Genomic DNA, 25,925 nt, shown 5'->3' with positions numbered 1-25,925 from the left:
CTACATTTCTGGGTTCAGGATCCCTTCTGTCTCCCCCTGCCTCCCCCAAACAAAAAAGTCTAAAATCAGAAGTCTACCATGTATTTTGAAAAGTCCAGAAGCCAAAAATTTGTGGGCTTTTAGTAGTGGTGGTGGTAGTGATTTTTTAATTAAAAAGCAACAAAACCACACAAAACACTGTTACTTAAAACTATGACTAGGGTGATGGTTGCTGGAAGAAAATCCACCGGAAGTGCAGGCTGACTACATACAAAAATCCTAATCACTCATATTTGTCTGCCAGTTTAAATTTGTTATTAAAAAATATATATATTCCATTTGCAGTTGCTAATGAAATGTACCAAGTCTTCTCTCTCCCAACCCCATTTATGCCACATGCCTTATACACATTTCTTTCAAATACTGGTTTGGTATTTAAGTTGTTCACCTCCATTTCCAATAAGGATAAGTAAAAATATAGAGAAATACGAACTATATAGCTGGACAACTTACCCAAATATAAAATATTTCCAAACAGTTGAAACACGAGGGGGGAAAAAACATGTACTAAAAGAATCAAGTATTCTATTCTGAAAATTTTAAATGTTTTGACTTGAAACAAGTGCAAGTGACTGCTATTTAAAGCAAAATCCTGTTTTATACCGTGGATAAGGAATTGAGCCCAAATCCTTGCTTCATAATACTTCTTAGCTGAGGACAAGGGACTTGGGTTGCGAGTTTATTCCTTAAGTAAGAACCAAGCTTTATTTATTTACAAAAAAAAAAAAAGTTGGGGTAAGGGGGAAGACAAGTTTTACACAAAAGTACTACAACGGTAACTCCCTTTGGTAAAAAGTGTAATAAATGTCTTGTACATCTGTTCATAGGTACTAAATCTGAAGCCACATAGAACTATGGTACACAAGAAGCTAGAGCAGTTATGCTAGCACATCAAAGCATATCTTTTAATAAAAAATTGACAGTATGTACATTATTTACAAAAAAGGAAAAACCAAGTTAAAATCGTGTGTGTGTGTGAAAGAGAGAGAAGCTGGTGGATGGCACTAGGGTAGACTAATAAAGAAGCAGGTACAAAACAGTTCCACTGGAGCTAAAAAGGACGACTGATTTGAACTTGAGGCTGAGAACCAGAGGAGAGAGTAAAGGGAAGGCAGCAAGGGATTCGTCAGGAATCAAATCCACAAGGTGATCAATCCCAAAGCCAAACTGCAGGTCCCAGATAAAATCTAATGGCTGATCTAGATGTGCTCGAGTGGCCAGGAAAAAAAAATCAAATCCAGTTTTTTTTTTCCCTTTTGTGGGGAGAGGAGAAGAGCAGTGACCATCAGAGTTACAACCCATCTTGAGTGTTGAGTCCTTCCCCAGTCGTTTGTCAATGCACACCCATCTAGTTAAGGTGTGAACAGCACCTGGTTTCCTTATCGAAGGTCAGGTCCCAGGAAATTCCAGTCCTAGCTCTGCTGGTGTGTGCAAGCAAGCTGAGTGTCTCTGTGCTTGCATGGATTTCCTTCCCCTCCGGACAGGATAATATCCAAAACCCCTTGAGGAAAGTTCCAGCTCTGGCTTTATAAGGTACCCATGTTTCTTCCTTGTAGCCCACTTGGTGCCAGGTTGCACCGGCCACACACACATCAGGTGGCCATGTCCCAGAGAGGCCCAGTGAGGCTTGAAAGGCATCTTCCTCATTTCTTCAGTGTGTGTGAGGACACGTGAACCCCACCCCACCCCACACACACCTCCCTCAAGTTGTCTGCTCTGGCCTTACAGTTATGGGGCTTTGAACACTGTGCCGTATTTGACACGGTACTTGTTAATGCTCACAAAGTGCAGGGTCTCTGTGTCACAGGTGGTGGTACAGGGCACCAGGCCCTCCAGCCCCTCACCCATGAGCCACTTGCTGGTCTCTGCTGCCATTTCACGGGGCACATGCTCCTTGGTCCATTTATCTACCCAGGCCTGGAACCTCTGATGTAGCCTCTTGCTTACACGCTCATGGGACTGCAAAACAAGAAAAAAACCAAAACAAAAAAACCCCCATGAACTAGGACCAAAACCAAAACTCTTTGAATACAAAGTCAAATTTTCTCCTAAAGTAGCAATGGAAGGATGGGGGCTCAAGTCTCTGATGATACTACTGGTTAAAAGGCAGGGGGTGGGGGTGGGGTGGGGAGAATAGGAGTCTCTGTTTAAAGAGAATTAAAAATGTTAAGAACATAGAGCATGTAAGGAGTCGAAACCCATTAAGCCCCCAAAGAAATGCCAGCACAGAGTCTGGGCAGAACTAGTTCAGTGCTTCTCAATTTTAGCATTCGTACCACCTGGTATACTTGATAAAAATACAGATTTCCTTATTTTCATCAATCTACATTTTAAAATCAGCAACCTGGCTGATTCTAATGTACCCCAAGTGAGATATAAGTTGTGACTGTTGCTTATTAATCCATTTCTTTGAAAGATGGCACAAAGCAGAAGGCTTAAACCCCATTCTCCCTTCACAGTATTACCCCCACCCCACCCAGCAGAGTGCCAGGCACAGCAGATCTTCAGTGGAGGTTTATGTTCCTACCTATGCATCCTATAAACATTTATATGTGCAAGGCAGAGTAGGGGATAAGGATGAATTAGAGGTTGCCAGCTCTCCAAATAATTTGAATCAGACATACAGACAACACACAGCATCATGAGAGAAGTACATTAAACTGCTCACCCAACATCTCCCACTTGAATGTTTTATTGTCCTTTCCAACTTATCCAGTTCAAAACGGAGTGCTTGATCTGCCCCTCAAACCTTGTAATTCTTCCCTATTAACATATGTATGCCTAACCTTCCCATTTACTCAAGCAAAACAAACAAATCCAAACCACAAAAACCACTAGGCATCATCCTTGATGTTCTCTTCTCCTGTGTCAAATATTGATCTGATCATTACCACATCTTGACAACTGTATTTTCAAATTATATCTCCAGTCTTTCTAATTCTCACAATTCCACTGCCACTCTTCTGCTAGCCTGGGTTACCATCACATCTCATTTGGACAAGAGCAGTCTACTGAGTGGTTCCTGCCTCTCCAGCTTTGTGCCTGCACTCAGTCCCATTCTCCTCACCAAGCCATCTTTGTCAACGATGTCCTAATGTACCTCAAATAAAATCCAAACCATGGCCCATGAGACTAAGTGATGTGGCCTCTGCCCAGCCCTCTAACTTCATGCATCCCACCTTCCTTATGGCTCAAACCACAGTGATGGTTTCATACCAAGTCCTTTTTCCAGTCTTGCACTTGCTTGTTTCCTTTGCCTAGAAAGTCCCAACCCTCAACTCTTCACCAGGCTGGAACTCTGTCATTGTTTAGGCCTTAAGCATCACCTCCTTAGATCTCCCCAACAAAAGCTGGGCCTACACACCAGTTACCCTTGATTACTTCACCTAGTTTCTTTCCTTGGTAGTGAGTATCACACTGCTTTATATGCTGTACTTCATGGTTGTAGTCCAGGGCCTGGCACAACACCTGGTTCATAAGCGCATCAGGAAGCTTTCACAATTGAGACAGTGTATGAAAACAGGCTTCATATAAGCCAACACCACTTGACAATAAATGCAGAGTAGCTTCACTGAAAGGTACCACCTGCTGTATTGTGCCCTCTACATCCAATTCCTCTGTTCAAGTTCTCACTCCTAGTATCTTTGAATGTGACCTTATTTGGAAATAAGGTTGTTGTAGATATAATTAGTTAAGGTGAGGTCATACTGTAGTAGGGTGAACCCATAATGTAGTATGACTGGCATCTTTAAAAGGGGGAAATCTGGACACAGACACACAGGAAGAACTCCATGTGAAGATGAAGGCAGAGATCTTCTAGCCAAGGAATGCCAAAGACTGCCAGCAAACAACCAGAGCCTAGGAGAGGCATGCAATAGATTCTCCCTGATAGCCCTCAGAAGGTTTGAACCCACTTTGCCAACACTTCAATCCTAGACTTCTATCTTCCAAAACACTGAGACAATAAATTTCTGTTTAAGTCACACAGTCCGTGGCACATTATTATGGTTTCTGCAACAACTTAATATACCCGCTTACTCAACAATTCTCAAATCCAAAGTGGCAGTTTTCAAAAAGGAAGAGAAAACACCAGAAGCCTCTGGGGTAGGCTGGTCCTGGTTGGAGGAGGGAGGTTCTCACCTGATGAGCCCGGAGCAGGGCGGTCCTCCGATACATGTAGTCCTCAGACTTGATCACATATACCATCTTGTATGAGTTCAGCTTGAACCTACACTCCAGCTTATCCAGGCTATCCACATTCTCCATGTTCTTCTTGCTGTTTCCTTCCTTCCCTTCCTTTTCCTGCTGTTCTCGACCACGCTGACACTTCCGGATTCGCCGCAGGTTTCTACAAAGCAGAAAGCCCTGCAGGATAAGAGCTCATCCAGACAGACTCTCCCCCAAAGTTTTCCTTATTATATGCCTTCACAGCACTCGCCATAATTTTAGCTGCATACATATAAAAAGTGTCTAATGGTATTATTCTAAAAAAACTTTTTCAACTGCATAGACACATCGAATAAAAAATAGAAATCTTCAACCATCCTCTACCCCCAATTCTTCAAATTCCACTTGCCTTGGCAAAGGTGGCTGGCCATTGTTAGCAGTTTTGATTTAAAACCTCTAGGCCTGCCAAAATTAAAATATGTAATCACTCGTTATAGTTCTGCTTTTGTTTTTTTAAGACTAACCAGATCACACTATAAATATTCTATTATCCTCAACTTTTCACTTAATTTCATGAAGACTTTTTCATTTCAATTCACATAGATTTGTCTCATTCCCTTAACGGTTGCAGAGGAATGTACCTAAATTTAACCATCCCTTTACAGAAATCAACCAGAGTTCCTCATCTGAACAAGAACACAGAAAATGATTTAAATGCTTATTTTTTCAATTATTCCAAAAAATTATACATAACTAATGCTATTCTACATATATAAGAAAGAAAATCATTCCCATCAATGGATGCCTTTGGGTATTTAGAGTTTAATTATCTCCAATAATAAGCAGAGAAAGGTTGTTAACTATACAATTATATTGTTTCCAATACTTTGCTATCAAAACCACTGCTTCAGTGAGTATCCTTGTATACACGTATTTCTTTAAGACAGCACTTCTTTGGTCCAAGGACCATTGGCAGTTCCAAGACCCTTTTCAGGAGGTCTGTGAGATCAAAACTACTTTCATAATAACACTAAATCATTACCTGCCCCCCCGCCAACTGCGCTAACATTTGCACTGCAGTGCAAAAGTAATGGTGAATAAAAATGCTGGTGGTGGCACCAAACTGTCTTTAGAAGTCTTTGTATTTTTCTCTGGCCATGCACTGGCAATTAACAAGAAAGCTGGTTTCACAAAAGACTGTTCTTGATGAAGCAAAAATATTTTAAAATTAAATCCCAGCCCCTTAGTTCACATTGTTATAATATGCTATGTGGTAAAATGGGAACTACACATGAAACACTGTCGTGTACTGAAGTACAATGGAATCCTTGAAGAAAAGCACTTCACCACTGCTTGAGTTGCAAAAGGATCACCAACTTTACCTGAAAGAACAACTGACTAGCCTGCCTGGGGTATTTGATCCATTTTTTCTCAAAAATGAACAAGAGAGCGTGGCACTTTAAGGAAAACAACTGCACATATTTATTACCAAAATAAGATTTAAGCTCACAAGTAAAACTTTTAGTTTTGGTAAATGAGCACTTGCCACCATGCGCAAAGAGCTTCTCACTATTTAAAGATGTATTTGATGAGGTTGATGGTGATGTTAATAAATGGATGTTGTAAAATGAAAATGTGTAAACACCTGATAGGTCTGCATAACTTAGTAAATTAATATTTTCTGAATAACCAACTACATGAAGTTGCATGAAAGAAAGATTTATTCAAAGTACAAGATAAACCAAAGGATTTTGATATAACTGTATGAAAAGCTCATAGGTATTTTCACTGATACTGCCACTAACCTTTAAGAAACTACCACTTGAAGAGTTTTATTATCATATCAAATAATATCCACAAGTATCTAAAAGGATATGAAAATAATTCTTTTTCTAGCTACACATTTGAGTAAGGTCAGATTTTCTTCACATTTTTCAACCAAACAACACAGCGCAATAAATTGAACATAGAAGCAGATAGGAGAATCCAGCTGTTCTTCTATTAAGCAATGCCATGTAATGCAACGCCATTCTTCACTAATTTTTGTTTTGAAATAGCTTTCATTAATATATTATTTATGATAACATATAATGGGTTTAGTATTGTTACTTTTAAAATGAATTCATAAACATTTTAAACATTTCTCAGTTTTAATTTCTAATGTGGTAAATATTACTAGATATAATCCATATAAGCAAAAGCTTTTAGAGGTACTCAATCTCTAAGACCAAAGGGGTCTCAAGGCCAAAAAGACTGAGAACTTTAGCTATAAGGCAGATGACTAGAAACCAAACTTCTACGGTAAAGGTCCCATACATTAATGGCCCTGACCCCAGAATAATTATATCAATTTATATCTTTCCCCACATAATATGAAAGTGCCTCCCTTCCCTGCACCGTCTACAACACAGATTATGAATATTTTAAAAACTTTGCCGATCTGGTGAGAAACACATGATATATGTTTACTGTACTGTTTCAAAAGCATAGAGATTAAGTCTGTTTTGTTGCGCAGCCTTGCACAGAGCAGCTGCTCGACATCTGCTCAATGAATCAAGGAATAGAAGAATCTGGCAAAACCTGGTGGCAGAAGGATCTGCTCACACTCTTTTCATGCTCTGATTAGGACTAAGTCTAACAAAACTGGGGTAATACCTTTCTGGAAATGTAAGGCATACGATTTTAATTCCAAACTTTTGGGAAGGAAGAAAGCCACTCTACTATAGCAAAACCAATTTTCTATTCCTGAAATGCTTTTTCAACCTCAGAGAACCAGCATTACAATCTACCCATATATGGGGGTGGGGGAAATTGAAAAGATCCTCTGAAGAGAGTTAATGGAGCAGGCCTAAGACTGCTATCCTTTGGAAGGCCTGCTTACAAGGCTGTCCCTTGGCTGGGTTCTGGGATCTTGGATTTTGGGAGTTTCTACCATTCCCTAAATGGTAAGTGGCTCACTGTATGTAAACTATTTGAACAAAATTTATGATTTATGCTGAAAAAATGTGCTTTTCTTCTGGAAGTCTTGAATTTTGGTACATACTAAGGTAGAGGTTACCTATATGACTAGCACCTAATAAAAAACCCTGGCACTGAAACGTTATAAAACTCTGCTCCAATGGAACAGATGAAGAAGATAGTCAAAAGCTTAAGAGGTAAGTGAAAGAGTCTCTAATGAACTTCTCTGGTGAACAGCATTTCAAATGTATTGTCATCATGTATTGCTAGAGGAATTAAGAATGTCCTGTGTGACGAGGACTCCTAGAAGCTTGTGCCTGGTTTCCTCTGACTTTGCCATAGGTGCCTTTTCCCCTTGCTGATTTAGCTTTCTATCCTTCCACTCATTCCCATCCAACATAAGGGAAGTTACTGTTGATTCTTTAAAACTCACTTTCCTGATGCTTTGGCGTGAGATCCAGGTTAAGCTCCTGGTGTAACAGTGACACAAACCTTGACTGGTGTCCTCAGCAGACAGAACAATGATCAGAGTAAGTGAAAACCAAGAATGTGAGTCATTCAGCTCTCCATTTCTTAACCATGCGCAAGTATATACTGCTGATCTGGACTTGGTTCACTTACCTTGGAAGAAATACTGGTTTCCGTGCCAGATGCTCACGAAGCTCAGGAGAGGTAGTATCAGAATTCATATATCGTTCCACATAGTCTGACCAGCGCTAGGATTATAAACACAAAATAGGGGTGGGAAGAGAGCACAAAAACTGAATTCCATCCTCATCAGGCAGTCTAGCAAATTCTGTGACTAATATGTCTGAAATCTCTAAAATTTCAAGATAAAAAAATCTCTTTCCATAATGACATGCTTGTAACTTGGTATCGAAACAGTTTAATAATTGTTAGACAGCAAACCTCAGAGTTTCTCTGAGATACTTAAGTTACCAGAAGTCATGCATGTATATAAACTGGCTCACTGACAAGTTTTCTTTCCCCAGAGCATTTGTTAAAGAATAAAATGAGTCACAAATGTTTGAAAATCAGTATCTCTCCCATTAAAATCTGGATTTCTGGCATCTTTTAAAAAAATTTAAAGATTTGGCAACCGTGAGCCAATATTCCTACAAAATAACCACCTCTCTTCCATATCATCCCAACTTTATACATGTGGCTTGCATCTCTCATTACCAGTTACACCCAGCTAGGATAATCAATTCACCCTGTCTATTCTGTGGGATTGTGAACTCATGGCTTCATTCATCTCAATAAAAAGTAAACATGACATAAAGAGCCAAGATGATATCGGGCAGATGGCACCTTCTATTCAGGCAGAAGATATGGCTGGAATGACCTGTACTTTAAGCGTCAGGTCCAGACCCTTAAACAGGCCTAAGGCTGGTGGTCTTGGCCTTCTAGAAGACAGTCCATGGGCAGACCCCGAGGACATGACAGCTCTCTCAGCCCAGTTTATGCATTATACTTGTCCATACCTCTGCTTCTACAGGGTCGTCCGAGTTCTCCTCTTCTGTGTCCAAAAGTTCAATGGTCAGCTGAACCTGGCCTTGGCTCTGAATGAACATAAGCTGCAAATAAGAAACCTGAGTGTAAACAAAAGACCACCTCCAAAGCTATAACCTAGCTTCTCAAAGGTTGGGAGTTGGGGAGGCAACGACATTATAAAACTCTGCTCCAATGGAACAGATGAAGAAGACAGTCAAAAGCTTAAGAGGTAAGTGATAAAGGCAAAAGTTTAATCTTGCTATCAGCAAAACATGTTAGAGCAAAAAGCATCATTTTATGTTTCATACTTCTTAAATTAGCTAAAACAATAATCAATGTCAGTGAGAGTGCTTTAAAAGTAGTTTGTTCATTAGAAAGAAATATAGCAAAGCCAGAACCGTAAAATGTCAATGCCCTTTCACTTGATAATTCCATTTCTAGGATTTAATACAAAGATGTAAGCAAGTCTACAATATTTTTCTTTAAAAAAAAAGGAATCTTCTCAGACCAAAGTGAAGTGGAAAACATCAACAGAGAGCAGCAACCACATTTCCACTGTAATAAAGACTACCCAAGGTGTCACACCATGAGGTAAGGAACACACAACGTCGACATATTAAGAAGTGATCTGCTGTAATGTATTGGTCACAAGAGCTATCAAATAGTGATGGCACATGGATCTCCTCTTTCAGAACCCTGGGATTCTCAATGCCCTTATTCTAAGGGCTTGCTGCAGACAAGATCAGTACTCGAATGACAAAAAAGAAGAGAAGAGCTTAGAAAGAAAACTGAGAATCATTTATTTCAACCTCCTTGGTTTACACAGGGAAAAACCTAAAATTCATAGAGTTCTGATTTCTCAATGGCACATAGCTAGAGAAAGGGCACCAGAAGCCAGTTATGGTTCTCAGTGTTCTTCTGGAGAAGTTTTAAAAATTCCTATCTGCTAGTAAAATTCAAAATACGACAAGAATGTAATACACACAAATGCAAACATAGTTACTTCCCAAATAGATTTGAAAAGAAGTGCCCATAGAAGTTTGCTAAAATTCCCCTGCCTAGGATAATCTAGAGTGTCTAGATTATTCCTATTGCTCTAAGGAAATCACCCTTCAAAGTGATATTGAGTAGACAGTCCACTCTGTCCATACCTAAACCCAAACTCGGTTTCACCCCAACAGGCGCCTACACCTGTCACCTGTCTTGTTAAGCCGTTTACCATGTGTTCACCAAATTCTTTCACTTCGATAACTACTCTCCAAGTCCTGACTAGATTCATTAGTAGACTGCCAATATCCATCACCCAAATTTGGTAATTGCCTACAGTAGTAAACATCCCTCTGGTTCCTCCACTCCTCCTTATTCAGTGCTATACCAAACTGACCTTCCTAAAATCTCAAATCCAGTGGATATTTAGTCCCTAATAATGCCTCACTGCTCACCAACCACTAAAAAATTCAAACCATTTACTATCATTTGCCCCCCCCGCTTCTACACACCTTCCCCACCAATATCTTGTACTTCATTCACTCAACCCATAGTTACTGAATGTCCATTATTTATCAGGCAGGAGCATGCTCAGAAGAGAATATGGTTTCTTGTTTGGAGAAGCTCAATTTAGTAAAAGAAACAGGAATATAAACAGCTATATTTATATTACATTTAAGTAACTACGAAGGTACTATTTCAGTGAGTTGAGAAAGAACTGACTTCACTAGAGAGAGACACTCAGCTAGGCACTAAAGGATATAGGGGAAGATAAATCAATTTCTGAGAGATTATGAAAAAGTATTTTAATAAGTATATGAAAAGTACCACCCCCTCAAAAAACAGGAGAAATATATGAATAAACAATACAAATATGGGAAAAAGGGGAACAGCGTAAGACAGAGAAATGCAAATTTAAATAACATTAATTTTCTAACCATCTAACTGGCAAAAATAAAGAAGTCTGGTAATATCAAGTGACTAAGGATGAAGAAATAAATGCTCTTATCAAAGTGTACACTGGTACAGCCTAACATTTTGGATGAAATGGCAATACCCATCAAAATTAAAAATTCAAAATATGCATACCCTTTGACCAAGTAATTTTACTTGTCTCTACCCTAGACAAATACTAACATATGTGCATAAGGACAAGAAAATGCTGTTCAATGTAGCACTATCTGAGGTAGTAAAAAATGGAAATAGTTTAAATGTTCACCTATAGGGGAATGATTTTTTAAAAAATATGATACATTCATATTATTAAGTATGACACGGCGGTTGAAAAAAATGAGCCGGATCTATACAAACCTAAATAGAGCAATTCTAAGACATATTAAGTGAAAAAAGATATAGCATACACAGTCTATTATTAGTTCTACATACACATACATATGTATGTAAATGCACAGAAAAGGGTCTGAATGGACATAAAGAGAACTAAACATACCTCATTTTTAAAAAGGAGTGTAGAATGTGCACAGGAAAAATAAACGGAGAGGAGGCTAGAGCTGGAGAGGTGGCAGGGGATTTGAAGGGATGCTTATGTTTAGCTTAGTGCTAATACTATTAAATTTTATTCTCTATGTAAACATTTTAATGAAGAGGATCACTGTGGTGACACTATTTTCCTAGTTACTAAGCCATTGTTCCTGCTATTCCCTCTGCCACTCTGACAACTATTCTTATCTATGAGTAAGTCTATCCATTTCTTCAGACCCTATCCACACAATTTAATACACTGTTAATTCATTGTGGGCAGGGATGGTAATTGTTTACCACTGAAACTAAATGCACAGTAAATTCATAATAAACACTTATAGATTTAAAACCCTGAAAAGCTTAGGAAACCTCTTCAGTAGTGAGAAAGTCCTCAGGTAGCAGAACATCAGATCTGAGGACTGAATTAAAAAAACTCATTTCCAGTTCTTTGATTCTAAATTAAGCAAATATTAAAGGTGATGGATTAGAAACTAAAGAAATGGCTAAAAGTAGAAGCAGACAACTAAGTGAATAATTTGGGGTCACATCATTAAAGTACATGGAACATACCCAACAAGGTCGAACTTTCACTTAGCTTTATTTTAGCTCTCTCTGCTTGGCCAATTACAAACTTTATTCTGGGCCACCTGAACCTGCCCTTCTTGTGTCAATACATACAGGATTTGTTTAACTATACACATTTACTACATAGCTGCAATCATAATACACATACTTTTGTATCCTTTTATTTATTTCAATATTTTTATTATTTATAATTAACTTCTAAGGGCTGCAGAATATGCCACTTGGTATTCACACAGTAGACTACCATTAACTACTCCTAAATGGATTGGACATCTTGGTTTTTCTAATGATATGCTTTTCTCATTAGCTATTACAATGGTGGAAAACTGGAAACAATCCAGATATTAAACAAGAGGCGTAATTCTCTACAAAATTAGGTATCAAATAGTCACAAAAAGATAAAGACTCAGAAGTGTTGCTAATTGAGCAAAATAAGTTACAGAACATGTGCCTAGTATTAATTATCTCTTTCAAAATATATGCAAACATAGAAAAATCTGCAAATATCATCAGTGATTACTTCTGGGAAGAACTGTAGGTAATTTTTCTTTTCTCTGTATTTCCTATCTTTTCTACAATGATCAAGGATTACATTTAATAAACATTTTTAAATAATGTACTTACAAAGCACTATCACATAAAAAATATTTGAAGAAATAAAGCAAAATACAAAATGGTAAAAATCATATATAACAACTAATGTTTTTAAAAGCAAGGAAGTAACAGGCTGTCATGGGGAGACTTTACTTCTACTTCTCCATGTTCTTGTATTTCCTCCAATGAGCTCACAGAACTCAAAGGTGTTCCAGGAGTGGAATCACTGGGTCAAAGCACCCTGGTACTGCTTTGACTGCTTTGACATTTCCAACAACTTAAACTTGTCACCAGCACAGTCCCTGGCTACATGAGTAACTCTCACCTTAAAGCAGTTCTCATCTGACATGAGCTGCTCGGCCTTTCGCTGATATGCTGACTCTAGGAGACTCCTCGAAGTCTGCGTGTTCAGCTGGCCTCCAGTGGCCCCATTATTGTTTTCTGCCAGGTAAAGGTCAGTCACCTGTACACAGATCTCATCACTCACAATGTGCTGCAGCTGGAATCAAGCAAAAGCAAGTCATTAGTGAACCAAGAAACCACTTCTCTCTGTCACACAATCAACCTTTTCTTGATAGTTCCAGTCAATAAGCTCAAAAGAGGCTTTTCTAGGTTGGTAATTTTTAAAAATCACTCAAAACCACTATTTTATTTTCTGGGAGAAAAACTAAGCCAAAATCTTCAATTGCTTTAAAAGCAAAACCATAGGCAACTCAGGTTAATATTCTAAAGGAACTTAAAAAGATTTTTTTTTTTACATTAAAGAAAATTTCCATGGCTTCCTATTTATATGGCACTTCTTTACTATTTACAATTTGCTTTCACACATTTTCTCATTTGATCCACACAACTACTCTGGGAAAAGACTGGAGAGGGGTGTTGTGTTATATGAGACAAACTTACATGTTAAATGAGAAAACTCACTGTGTGCCAAAGTGAGGAGAGGGGCCTTAGAGTGGGATCCATGTCTATATTCACAGCCCTAGTACAAAGTCTGAAACTCACTAGGCATTCAAGAAAGTGTTGCTGAAGTAATTGCCCAGGGGTACTCAGGTGAAGGAACAGAATTAGGACTAACATTCAAGCTTCCTGACCCCTAGGCCAATGTTCTAACATACCACCTATTTTCCTACAACTGATACAAAGTACAGTACTTAAATTGTATGCAATGTTAATTAACTCATTTTCAGTACAGGTCAATCACGACTGACTACTGGTAACTTTTACGACTATCTTATCAAACTGATGACTAGATAGTTAAATTAGAATTCCCACTACCATGGATCATGACAATATTTCTATTGTGAAATAAAAATTCCCACAAATGAAACTACCCATCATAATGCCAGTGTAAAAAAATAGGCACAAGAAACAAGCAAAAAGTTCACTGTAATATCAATGTCTATTTTACTTTAAAATTCTCATAACCACTAAGCCATTCTATTTTTAGAAGATATGTTCTTTCTGAAGTGATAGTAATTATGAAAATTACTTACTTTTAATGTTTAAAAAGTCTTAAATGACAAGTATGTGTATTTGTAGATAAATGGACACAATGCAAGGTCGGGGTGAGTGATCTGATGGTACTAAGAAGGCAGCAACTGGAGGTGGTTAAATAAATTATAACTAGTCTAGACCATGGATTCTATTAGACCATTAAATAATGCTTGTAGCTTGCTAAGGTAGAGAAAAGCTTATGATACAGTGTTTCAAAGAGAAAAAAAAGTAGTGTAAAGAAAGTATATCCAGGATGTGGTTCCATAGTGTAGCAGTCAGCACATCTGCTTTACATGCAGAAGTTCCTGGGTTTGCGCCCCAGTGGAGCCATGGTCCATGGTCTACAGCCATGCCGCCCTGAACAAGCCTGATGTCTGATCTCGGAATTTAAACAGGGTTGGGCCTGGTTAGTACTTGGATGGGAGACCACCTAGGAAGACCAGGTGATGTAGGCATAAATAATATATATATATGTATTTTTTTAAAAAAAAGTATATCCAAAGCATGGTTTCTACCATGCAGATATTTGTGCTTTGTACCTTCTTACTGAAATAGACCAGGCCACTGACTCACTACCCATACCTTCTTCTTGGACAACTAGCCCCTTCTAGAGTCTTTGGAAAGGGGAGCACTGTAACCCAGGGACAACTACGCAACTCCATCCCCAAGCTAGGCTGGTCAGATTCTTGCTCCTGCTAATTTGAAATGACACAATGAGTGTGTCTGGTAGACAGGAGAGAGTCTGGATGGAAAGATCAGCTGATGTTGGAGCCAGAGGCACTGCCATGGCAAGCCAAAGCCTTGGGAGGCTGGAAAAGCCTTGAGTATGTGCCAGATGTCTGTCTGTATAGAGAAGTATGAAAATGGAGCAGATGTCCAGAAGGAAGGCATGCAAGCAAGGAAAAAAAAAATGTCCCAGGTCCAATCCCTATGAGATCAGGCCATATTTTGGGTTCTGAACTAGATCTGTGAGATCGCCTATTATATTTTTAAGATAAATCCCTCTTAAACTATTCTGGAAATGGTTAAAATAAATGTACGGCTTGACCTTAAATTATATGTTCTACCTCTAGTCAGCAATGAACTCTTGGAAAACACCAACTGAGATGAGGCGGAAGAGAAGAGACATGCCTCCAATTGAGGGGTTAAGATGAGAATCATGAACATACGTTTTAAAAAATACTGAATTTGGTTTTCTGGATAAAACTTGTTTCCTTAGAAAAATGACTGGACATTACTATTATTGACTAAAATCATAACCAGCTGCTTCTAGTAAATGATTATATCTACTGTTTCAAAAACAAACCTCAGTTTATAAAAAGTTACTTTTATTGAATTTATAAAGTTGTTGTGTGGGCAGTATGAAAGATTTTACTTCTAGCTGTAGCAGCAGCAAACCTGTAATCAGAAATTAAGCAGACAGCAACTTTCAGGGGATGTTTATAGGAATTAGTCTCTCAAAAATTATGACCCCAGCTAATTGTATTCATACGATGATTTCTGTCAGTCACCACACAGATCCCTCAACAAAAGGCCTAATAAACCCTTCAACTTTCAAGGAAAACACTGCCTGACAACCTATATGAAAATGCCAAAATTCAGTTATGTGATGTGTTCTTCCTTGACTGAGTAGGTCCTGTGAAAAGGATACAGAGCCATGCATCCTTTCAAATTTAAGACAAAAGCATGGGTTCTTTGAAAAGGATTCAATATTTACCCAAGAGAGCACTGAGTAACAAGGTTTTCTTTCCAGTGTAGACTCCAGAATTAGATTTTTTTTTCTAACAAGTTTTCACTTTAAAGATAGTGCATCAACAACAGACTCCCTTTGGGAGTTCAGAACTCAAGGCAAAGAAGTGGAAACTTATTTGCTGCATGCTGTTTACTATAAAATTATCATTGCTGTAGAGAACAACAGATTCACAAACTCCCAGGGTGCCACAGGAGTAAACCACAAAACCAAACACAAACCTAACTCAGAGGGAACCTCAGATACTGAGGTGGGCAGTAAAAAAGAAGGTATATAAAACCTCCTATAAAAAGCTCTTCAAATATTAAATGAGGAAAATACACAGAATTATCAACATCAACTAAAGAGAAAATGTTACCCGCTGATACCTCGCCCCTGACAGATGAGAGAAGAGCTAGGCCATTAGGGCAGAGAGAGAGAGCGGGGTCAGAACCAATGCTGACTCTAGAGGTGGGCAGTAAGAAAAGAGTAAAATATCAGGTCTGAGGTAGGAACATCCAACTGTGAGGGCACACTAAGCAAAGCAGAGGAGTCAACCATGTGGCTGAAATACTGCCACTTTGTTAACAGGAGAAATCTGACATCACATTAACTCCCCACTCTCCAGTCATTCATAAACATTGGTATAAACCTTTTCTCTTGCCTGGTCCATCTTTAGGGAAGAACATCTTCCCTGACCAACCCTAGCCCTCACCTGTCTGACAATGCTCTGGATTAGTTTGTCCATGGTGAAGGCAATGTAGGCATGAATGGTGAACATCTCTCGTAGAGAATCTTCGTACTGTGATGAATCTATGTTGCCATCCAGCAGGCTCCGCACCATATCCAGGAAAGCTGGGTAATAATCTTCTACGTCAACATCCACTGTGGGAGAGATGGGACAGGTGAGGCTTTACCCTGCTAGGAAAAGATCAGGAGAGCGGGCAGGGCAAGTCCCACAATTGCTCTAGGCCTAGGTACTCAAAACATATCCATGCAATCTGCTGCAGACACACAAAATCTGACAGGTGGCTATAATCACCAGCGCTGTCTATCAAAGGAGAATGACTCTGCAATTTACCAGCAGCTTCCACTACTCTGACCATGCCAGAAAGACATTTGACAGGTCTGCTGGGCTCTGCATGATAAGAAAAGAAAACATCCCAGGGAAAAAGTTTCTTCAAAGAGTTGCTGGCTCCTCTGCTGAGAGAGGAACTTGCTCTTCTGGACTGCATAGAGCATTCCTTATATGAGTCACTTATTCACAAAGCTATTTCGATAAAGCATGGAGTGCAGATGAGGAAGAGGCAGACAAGAGTCACACTCTAGCACTGGGAAATCTTTTGGGAACAGAAAAACAGGCATGCAAATTAAATATTCTATGAATAATGAAGTCACCTGCATTTGTCAGTGCTTTTGTTTAAAAATGGATTCCAACTTGTACTCCATAAACTGCATGAAGTGATTTGTACTTGCTGCACATAAATCACTTCTGCCACCAGCTAGAATCTTATCAGTTGATATGGAGATGTTGGCAATTAGCAAACGGTGAAAGGACTCTGCTTTTTACTTAACTAAAATAAGACCCATTTACATATGACTCAAAAACAGGCATATCTGATTTCATTAGCAATCAAGACAGTGGCATGAGGGGGTGAATCTGGAGTACTGGTTACGTTGTTTCTCAACTCAGGTATTGGTTACTTGTAAAAATTCACTGAGCTATACAATTCAGATTTGTGTACTTTTCAGTCTATGTATTGTACTTTAATAAAAAGTTCATCAAAATGAAAAAGTTACAAAAGGAACTTTGTCACTGACATTTGGTTACCAGTATGTAAAGTTTGTAGAGTCAAAGAGGCTGAGAGAAAAAGCTGAGTCCATATTTGTTTATTTGAAGTGTGATGGACTCATTCAAGACACACAAAATAGGACAATTGTTTAAAAGAAGCAACTGGCTTGAATTTCATCAGCGAATATCACCTTGTTCAGAGCCACAGCATAGGCATGGTCTGCATAAGTACTGCGAAAAATTGCTGTTATGCCAGAATAAAGCTATGAGTGGAAACCAGACTTGTGCACACGCTATGATCAGGGTTGAGGCTGGCATTATCACTCAAGGCCAAACTACGTAAGCCTCAAACCAGGGTTAAGTCAGTGGTCAAGCCAGGATTAGGCCGTTTTCTCTCTTCTTTCTACCCAAGCAGATGGAATCGCCACACTGAGGTCCAAAAGTTGTCTCTCTCAAGCCAGGATTAATAGAGATAAAGGCTTTTAGAATTAATTCCCAGCGTCATCATCTCTTCAACAGATAGGCGGCTAGGGCCACACATGAGCTTCTTATATCAGCAACAGTTAAACAAAATAAAATAAAAAAAGGTAATTTACTTCAAGAGCACAGAAGAAAGGCTTCATGAAAGTTTTTTTCATGAAAAAACTCAGCTTAAATATCCAATTTATGAACTGAACAGTTATCTACAAATAGGTGACATAAAAAACATGCGGTTCCTAACCCCCAATTTTTTCTTTCCTGAGTTCTCTATCTTCATTAATACTCTGCCTATTCTGCTGTCTCACACAATCTCTTGGGTTCCAATCTCCTTTCCATAGCCCATATTTATTATGAATAAGCCATGAACCCTGCTGGTTAAAGAGAAGTTCTGCACAAACACGTCAGAAAATTCACGTCTTAGGCATGAACACTAGGAATTTATGTTCTGTCATGGAGTGAACCAACTATGCCATTTTAGTACCTTTCCGTCCTTTGAAACACTCTGCAATAACCCAGATATCTGCCATCTGGGAAACTGATGGCAACTGACACCCCCTTCCCTGGTGTCCATAGTACCAGCCATCGAGTGTCCACGATCCAAGCACTGCATAGGTGGTTTGCATTATTTTCTGCAATTTTCCCAACCACCCCACAAGGTAACAAGTAGCACTTCCATTTTGCAGGTAAACTGGTTCTGAGACTAAGTAAATCATATAACCAGTAAGTTTTCGAGCTAGAATTTGAACCCCTCTAAGGCCTGCTCGTGTTCCATGTATAAAAGAAAGCAGTCCCGAGTCTACCTAGGTATTGAGGCCCTGAACCTCTCACATTCTCTGTAAACCAACAGTCTAGGCACTCACTAGGTTCTTTGAGACGCAGCTGGATGGCAGGGCTGTCGCTTTTGTCTCGCTTTATGCCCAGCACTTCCCGTTCCCACTCTCTCTCTCGGTTTTCTTCTTCAATTTGCCGTTCTGCTTGAGAACAAATCCGCAGCAGCCTCAAGCAGAGAATCTGGTGCAGTCGCATAAAAATATACCAGTTGTTATTAACATAGAAGAGATTATATACTTCATCCATCCCTCTTAACTTTTGCGCTGTTGTGTTACTGAACAGTAGCTTTGACTTAGGGGGACTGCCCCCAACACCATTGTGCTTCTTAGCTGCTCCTGTGGCTTCGTCTACATCCATCTCTTCTTCTTCCTCTTCTTCCACATCCGAGAGATCACCCCTTTGAGCAAAGAGCAGATCTGGAATGAAATGATGCATTATTTGCTTGATTTTATATTTGTCCTCCTTCTGAATGCCCGTCTGCCTCTTCACATGGTGGATAATCAGAGCAGCGGCATCTTCCAGGATCTGTTTGTCTTCATAGGCAAGCGAGAGGTGTGGGCCGACAGGTACACCAGCATTTTCTTCTGTAGCCTGCTCTTGCCTCTAACAGAAGAGACACACAAAGTATTAAGTAACATATCTAGAGCAACAATAAACAGACCTATGAGACAACATCATCAGTACATTCCATTATTAACCATACTGGCTATTATTTTCTAATCCAAAACTTTAGGGAACAGTAAGGTAATGTGGAAGATGTGGTCTGATCCCAAAATACTGGTAACCTTCTAGACTTTGAAGACTTAGAGGGGACAATGGGACAGAATTGGGACCATCTTTTAAAATTGTGAATTAGTATTTATGGAGGATACAATATGAAGTCTAGATTTAAAGTACTTCTGGGGTAGGAGTGCAGAAGATGTTAGATGTGACAACACTGGCAAAACAGAGATGATTATTTATGTTTATATAAGAGCTCATTTTACTATTTTCCCCTCTTTTGTGTATAGTTGACATTTTCACAATAAAAAGTTTTTTTTTAATTCAAGATCACACCACTTCTAGGAATTCTCAGTCACACAGCATTTACGTTTTTATCCATGTGAGCTTGAAGAAAACAAGATTAATATCTTATTCATCTCTGTATCCTAGCTCCCATACTAAATACATAATCCTCGTAAGTATGCTGAATAAACGAGGATTAAAAAGTTTGGAGATGAGTGATAAGTGTTTAAGTTGTGGAAAGTTGAGACAGGCTTTACAAACAAATACAAGGTACTGTCTGAGGGAAATATATGGAGAGAGAAGCAGGAGAGGGAGGCACTGGGCATAAACTGAAACCAGGATGGTAAATTGGGAAACCAGTAAAGCACCTTAGGTATAAAGGTGAGGTTTAGGTTTAAAATGGTAGAACCAGGAACTGAAGTCTATGACAGTTGTGCAGCAAGAATCAACAAGTCTTAGAGGGTCTCACTTTCATATAACAAAAGTAATTTCCAGGAATTAAAGCTATGCTGAATACATAGATTGGAGTCTTCTCACAGACACAGAAATCTCCAGCTCACCTCATCATAAATACTCTCAATCTCATTGAGTAAGCTCTTAGACCTCAGGACCTTGGTGTCGTTCTGTTTAAAGTTGATGCCCTGGTGGTCCAGAGACTTCAAGTAGTATTTCTCATTTTGCTCTCTCCACACCTTGTTAAAGCCCCTCTGAGCTTCTCGCCATTCTTCTTCTTTCATCTTCAACCTAGTGTGGTTTGGAGGAGGGGTGAAAACAACAAGACATGGGAATTATAAGGTGAGGAGTCAAACTCCTTGGACTGGAGTCCTGGTTCTGCCACACTAGTCATGTAAGAATATCACCTTACCAGTGAAATCGAGATAACAGCACCTACTCTCCTAAGAGTTTAGAAGTGAGAAATGTTACTTACTTTATTTCAAAAGTCAAGATATAACAGGCCCGTCAAAATTATTGGCAACTTGAGATAAATGTTATTCAAAGCAGTCTTTAACTCTGTTACATGGGGAAATTATTCATTCAGGACTTATTTTAAGGAAGTAATTTGTCCCAAAGTCAGAAATCCTACTTATTTCTCAAACAGCATTCCACAGAGTATCATTGAAAAGGGGGTTTTCTTCCTTGGCCAGCTAAAACAAAGTTAAATAAGTTTCTTTGCTACAGGACTAAGAATGTTTACTACGCTAATGTAAATGCAAAAGTCCAAGGGCAGAGGATCTGTACAGTAATGTTCCTTTGAACAGTTTGGGAAGTTCTGATGAGAACAACTGATACTAACCCTTCAGAAGAGGAGAGTTACATCAAAATCAGCATGAAAACTGACATCTCAAAGCCAAGTTAAATGCTACCGGCACAAAGAGGAATAACCTGTGCCAGCACCTGACAGGAAGACTAGAGAAGAACAATAAAATCAGGGCAACTATGAACTGTACAGCAGACAAGAATTCCTTTTCACCAAGTGATACTGAGTGAGGATCCAGCTCTTAGCTGAGATTCACAGTGGGTCCAGAATGCCATGGATTTGGAGGAACCTGGGGCTCTGTCCTAATTCTGGCCCCTTGATGCCTGGCCTTAGGTGGCCACAAGAGCCCCTCTATACCTCAGGTAGGAGAAAGAAGACATTCTTGGTAGAAACGGCAATCTAAGTCTTTTTAAATTATACACATCAATTTTACAAAGACTAAGAGTGATCCTTCTTATTGAAAACTAAAGATAACCGTTAGTACTGAATGGCAGAAAAATGGGTTGGTGGTTCTCTTCTTTGTTCTTTTCTATACTTTAAAATATGGCCTCCAACACAGAGAATTCCACTATGGACTTCCAAGATTTGTCCTCTATTGCTGGTTACAAAGAACCCCATCAAGAAACTCAATTACCGTGCTTGCTTCAACAGCACATATATTAAAATTGGAATGATACAGAGAATAGCATGATCCCTGCAGAAAGATGACATACAAATTCATGAAGCAGTTTAAAAAAAAGAAAAGAAAAAAAAAAGAAGCTCCACTATCCCAAGCTGCACCTGATTTTCAGCAACCATAATGAGAAGTGGAGGTCTCATGAGGTAACCAGGTCAAAAATGGGAGCTTTATCTAATGGGACACAGACTCTATCATGAAGTACACGAGAGCACGAGAGCACATTTGCTCGGATACCTTTTAAGGACAATGGGGACAGCAATAGAGGGGTTCTTCCTCAGACCATCAATGATGTCAGCTGCTTTGTCAGCATATATCCTCTGGAGTGCTTTTCTATGGATGACTTCCGATGTGCCCCCAAGGGTATTGTCCAAGCGAAATTTGGCTTGTTCCTCTGCAGAGAGGCGGGAAAGCTTCTTCTGTATTGCTTCCAGAACCCGGATTGTTGCCAGGTTGGTCTCTAAAACTACATCGAGCTAAAGAAAAAGACAAAGTGTGCTCAAGAGCCAAACCAGAATAGAATCTTAGGAGTATAAGGTCCAGTCAAACTCTCTGGACTGGAATCCTGGCTCTGCCATACTAGTCATAACAATGTTTCCTTATCAGTAAAGTAGGGGTAACAGAACCTACTCTCATAAGGTTGTTTTCTGGATTAAATGATACAATCCACAAATATCTTTACATGATGGATAAGTGGTAGTCATTACTTCTACCACCACTAGTGTCTTTGACTTAGGACTACAGACCCAGACTAGAGGGATCTAACAGGAGACAACCTTACTGACACTTTTCCCTGAATGTTCTTGAATTGCTAAGATCTGTTGCAAACAATAACAATTAAAAACAAAAAACAATCTCCCCAAAATCATTCAAGATGATAAATCAAGTCTCATGAGTAAGGTTTTTCAGAGTAACTTGCAATATTTAAATATTTAATAGCCTTGTTCCACATCCAGTCGTAATAAGAGCAGAGACTATCATTCCTTAAGGACATCAATATTTACAATGTGGAAACCCACTTAAATTCTTACTGAATTCCTGGCACTATTTTCTGGCAAGGGCCAAGCCTGACCTGGATAAAGATATGACTGGCAGCCTTTGAGTAAACTTTTTTCCTAGACTTAACACAAGATTCTCTAAACGAGAAACAGAAAATGAAGTAAATGAGCAGCCTCAAGGGCCTATGAGCAAATGCCTGTAGAAGCTTCCCTAAGTTTTCTAGTCTGGGGACTTTAGAAGTCATTTTGTTATATATTTCTGCCCCCACCCATTCTCCCCAATTTTGAAGATGGATTGAACTTCCTGACTCCCTTGTGACTGGATAAGGCCATGTAACTAGTCTGGCAAATGAGTTGTAAACAAGTAAGTCAAAGTAATGTTTATTACTTCTAGGCTAGAGTATTTCTGAGCTCTTTTATCCTCCAGTGACTGGCAATGTTTAAGATGGTGGCATGCTGTTGGCCTGGGTCCCCCAAGTAATTCTGATGAGCAGAATTTTCTGCTAAGCATCAATGTACATGTAGCAAGATCAAGGAATAAATGTTTCTTCAAGCCACTGAGATTTGGGGGTTGCCTGTATTGTAGATCTCTAACCTATCCTTATGTATAAAAGAACACTCCTTCAAACTAGCCCATCCCAGCCAATCCTAAGCATATACGCACACACCACACTTTTGTCATCTTCACTCCTATAATCACAAATGGAAAATGAGGATGTTGCCTCTCGTTTCCAAGCATGCCAGCTGAGAACAGAAACATCCTCTCAAAAAAAGATGCCAATCTCTGCTAACTCATCTAACCTTACTAAACATAGGTAACAAATAAATGCTTTCTTTAGCTTGATAAAATTTTCCATGAAAGTTAACATTTGCCATGATTTAATTTTTTGCAAATGATTGAACCTCCTCATAAACTCTGTGGCAGAGATGGCCAATCACCTGCCACTGGCCAAGTAACACGTGGGTCTTCATTCAAAACATGTCAGAAACAGCTGAAGCAAGTGTGAGGGGGATAACTACCAGAGAGAAAACTATCAATATGGATTAAAAACAGAGCAAGATATCACCTGACCAGAGGAATGAACAGGGCTAGTTAGTTTTATATAATATATTAAATAGAATACATGTAATTTTAACTCTTTAGATATATTTAACCCCCCTTTTTGATATCAGTAAACTAGACATACTGGAGATTCTGATCCCAATTTCAGCATTCCTACTCCAGGTATAAGGGCTCTACCAGCTCATCCCTTCCCAACTACTTTAAAGTCCCTAACTTAACTTTCTTTCAAAAAGAGCCAAATTAACATCAAAATATGAGAGAATTCCAGTTCTTATGAGAGAGCTGGTTTGCTAACTACCTAAGAATAATACACATTTTAAAATAAACATTTCAAACCGCTTCAAGGAAGCCCAGTAGGCTTTATGATAGATACTAAGTTTCTATACCATGTAAAACACAACCTTAAAAATGCTATTAAAAATTCAAAGTGTTAATAAGCCATGAATGGATGATTTCAGTTAAAAGGATTAATGTGGCCCAAGTCACATTTGCCATAGAAATAATACTAGCACATTTGACAAGCTCATAAAGCATGGAAGTACAAGCATTTACCATGAAAAAATGTAAGCCTCTGGCTTTTCCATTTTAAAAGCCAACCCTCACAGATAAGCTATCTTATCATTTATCATCTTTCATTTTCCCAAACTTCAAATGATAAAGGAGCTTGTACCTCAAAGCGTTCATCTTCACAACGATAGATATGTTCTTCATACTGAGTTTTCTTGGAACTAACAAAGGTGGAGTCCTCAGACCAAGAAGGGAAGGAAACCCAGGTATCATTTAAAACCTTTGGGTAAAAGAAGAGAAATTGAAATAAAAGTGTAACAAAGCTTTCTGAGTATTCTCAATAAAAAACAAAACTCTAGGGGAAGGAAGAAACAGTTGACATTACAAGTTCCATTTTTAGCAAGTTTACAAAAGATAAGACAGAAGGATCTTGATTTCCTCACTCATATAACTCTCAATCCCTGGGACCACTTCCTTCTAGAGAAACCTGAGGATTTGGGATTGATCCTTTTGGGAAAGGCCTTACCTCTTTACAGAGAGGAGTCCGTCCTGTACACTTGGGCTGCTGGTAACTCTTTGGGAGGGCTCGGTAGCTGGAACCCAACCGTTTACAAGAGGCATAATCTATCTCCATGGCAATGCCCTCTGTGGCTCGTTCCTTTTGAAAGGTTTCCAGATGTACAGACTCCTTATAGCCCAGAAAGTTTTTAAACCAATTAAACAATTCAGGGAATTTCCTGAAGAATCAAACCAAAAATTGGTGAGCAATTAGAAGCATGATGCAATTATCACGATGTGTGACTGCCACTATTTGGTGTTAGGACAGAACTCTGCTATCAGGGACAATTCCAATAACAATTAGTATTTCCTGCCTCAGAAGCATTGCTTCTGAGCATTTGGCTTTTTTTTGTAAAGTGCTCAGTTAAATTGGTCTTCGAGGAGCTGCACTAAAACTAGATAATAGCCATTCTTCTAATCAAGAATATTGCTTCAGTATTCAGATAATTCTTAGGTTGTCAAATACAGTCAAGATTCTAGAACCCTGGAAGAGATTGGTCTCTATTAATATCTAACACTGGGTCAAGATATCAGGAGACCATTAGTCTTGGTTGTTGTCCTTTTTTTTTTTAAACTCTAGAGCTGAACCGGGAGACTTCCCAGAGAAGTCTTTTGACACACATTTTATGAATCAACTGACCCACCACAACCAAATTAATTTTGCCTAGCAAACTAAGTTTTATTTCACTTCCATATCATGCATCAAGGCTAAGCCCCTGCAACTCCACTTACCCCAGGAAAGGAGAGACTAACTGCACAAGCTCAGCCCGAGAGATCACCTCCTGGTTAAAGATAACAAGACAGCGTAGGAAATTTTCATAGGCCTCTGCACTTCGCAGAGCCTTTCGGACCTTATAGAAGCAACCAAAAGAGAAACAGTTAAGTGAGGAATCAAGAGATCCTAGGTCACTTTTAAATAATTGGGGAAATTTGAAGTTACCCGAAACTAAGGAATTAATGTTAGTTTTTCTATATGTGATAATCATTATGTTCGAAAAAAGGTATTATTTTAAAAGGAAATTTGGTAAAATAATTATGGTTGAAATAATATCTGGGATCTGTCTCCAAATAATCTGGGGTAGGTGAGAGTACATATGAAAGAAGTACACTGGCTAGCAGTTGGGAACTGCTGAAGCTGGATGGTATGTACATGAAGAGCCATTTTACTATTTAATTTCACATGTTTAAAATTTTCCGTAATAAAAATTTTCAAAATGAGATCCTG

General features: G+C 38.9%; 1 protein-coding gene, 1 non-coding gene and 1 pseudogene across 4 annotated transcripts in view; 2 read left to right on the top strand and 1 right to left on the bottom strand.

Annotated features, from left to right (window-relative positions):
* Window positions 1–271: 271 nt before the first annotated feature.
* Window positions 272–25,925, bottom strand: part of SIN3A (SIN3 transcription regulator family member A) — a 55,591-nt gene continuing 29,937 nt past the window's right edge. For all 3 annotated transcript variants that reach the window (XM_039856691.1, XM_039856689.1, XM_039856690.1), the window contains exons 10-21: window positions 25,433–25,551; window positions 24,669–24,879; window positions 24,306–24,422; window positions 21,812–22,050; window positions 20,201–20,384; window positions 18,665–19,238; window positions 16,248–16,417; window positions 12,632–12,805; window positions 8,649–8,741; window positions 7,786–7,880; window positions 4,180–4,387; window positions 272–1,998 (exon numbers count right to left, since the gene is read on the bottom strand). In XM_039856691.1, coding sequence (XP_039712625.1) covers window positions 1,768–1,998; window positions 4,180–4,387; window positions 7,786–7,880; window positions 8,649–8,741; window positions 12,632–12,805; window positions 16,248–16,417; window positions 18,665–19,238; window positions 20,201–20,384; window positions 21,812–22,050; window positions 24,306–24,422; window positions 24,669–24,879; window positions 25,433–25,551 — 2,415 coding nt within the window. In that variant the 3' untranslated portion in view covers window positions 272–1,767. The remainder of the gene's footprint in view (window positions 1,999–4,179; window positions 4,388–7,785; window positions 7,881–8,648; window positions 8,742–12,631; window positions 12,806–16,247; window positions 16,418–18,664; window positions 19,239–20,200; window positions 20,385–21,811; window positions 22,051–24,305; window positions 24,423–24,668; window positions 24,880–25,432; window positions 25,552–25,925) is intronic.
* On the top strand, window positions 14,143–14,258 carry LOC120598026 (uncharacterized; annotated as a pseudogene).
* LOC120597990 (U6 spliceosomal RNA) lies at window positions 21,534–21,637 on the top strand. Its single transcript, XR_005651482.1, has one exon. It is a non-coding gene; the product is annotated as a U6 spliceosomal RNA (small nuclear RNA).

This window comes from Pteropus medius, unplaced genomic scaffold (assembly GCF_902729225.1).
Source record: "Pteropus medius unplaced genomic scaffold, Ma_sr-lr_union100, whole genome shotgun sequence".
In the NCBI taxonomy this organism is placed as follows: Eukaryota; Metazoa; Chordata; class Mammalia; order Chiroptera; family Pteropodidae; genus Pteropus; species Pteropus medius.
This window is presented reverse-complemented; position numbering and strand designations above follow the sequence as displayed.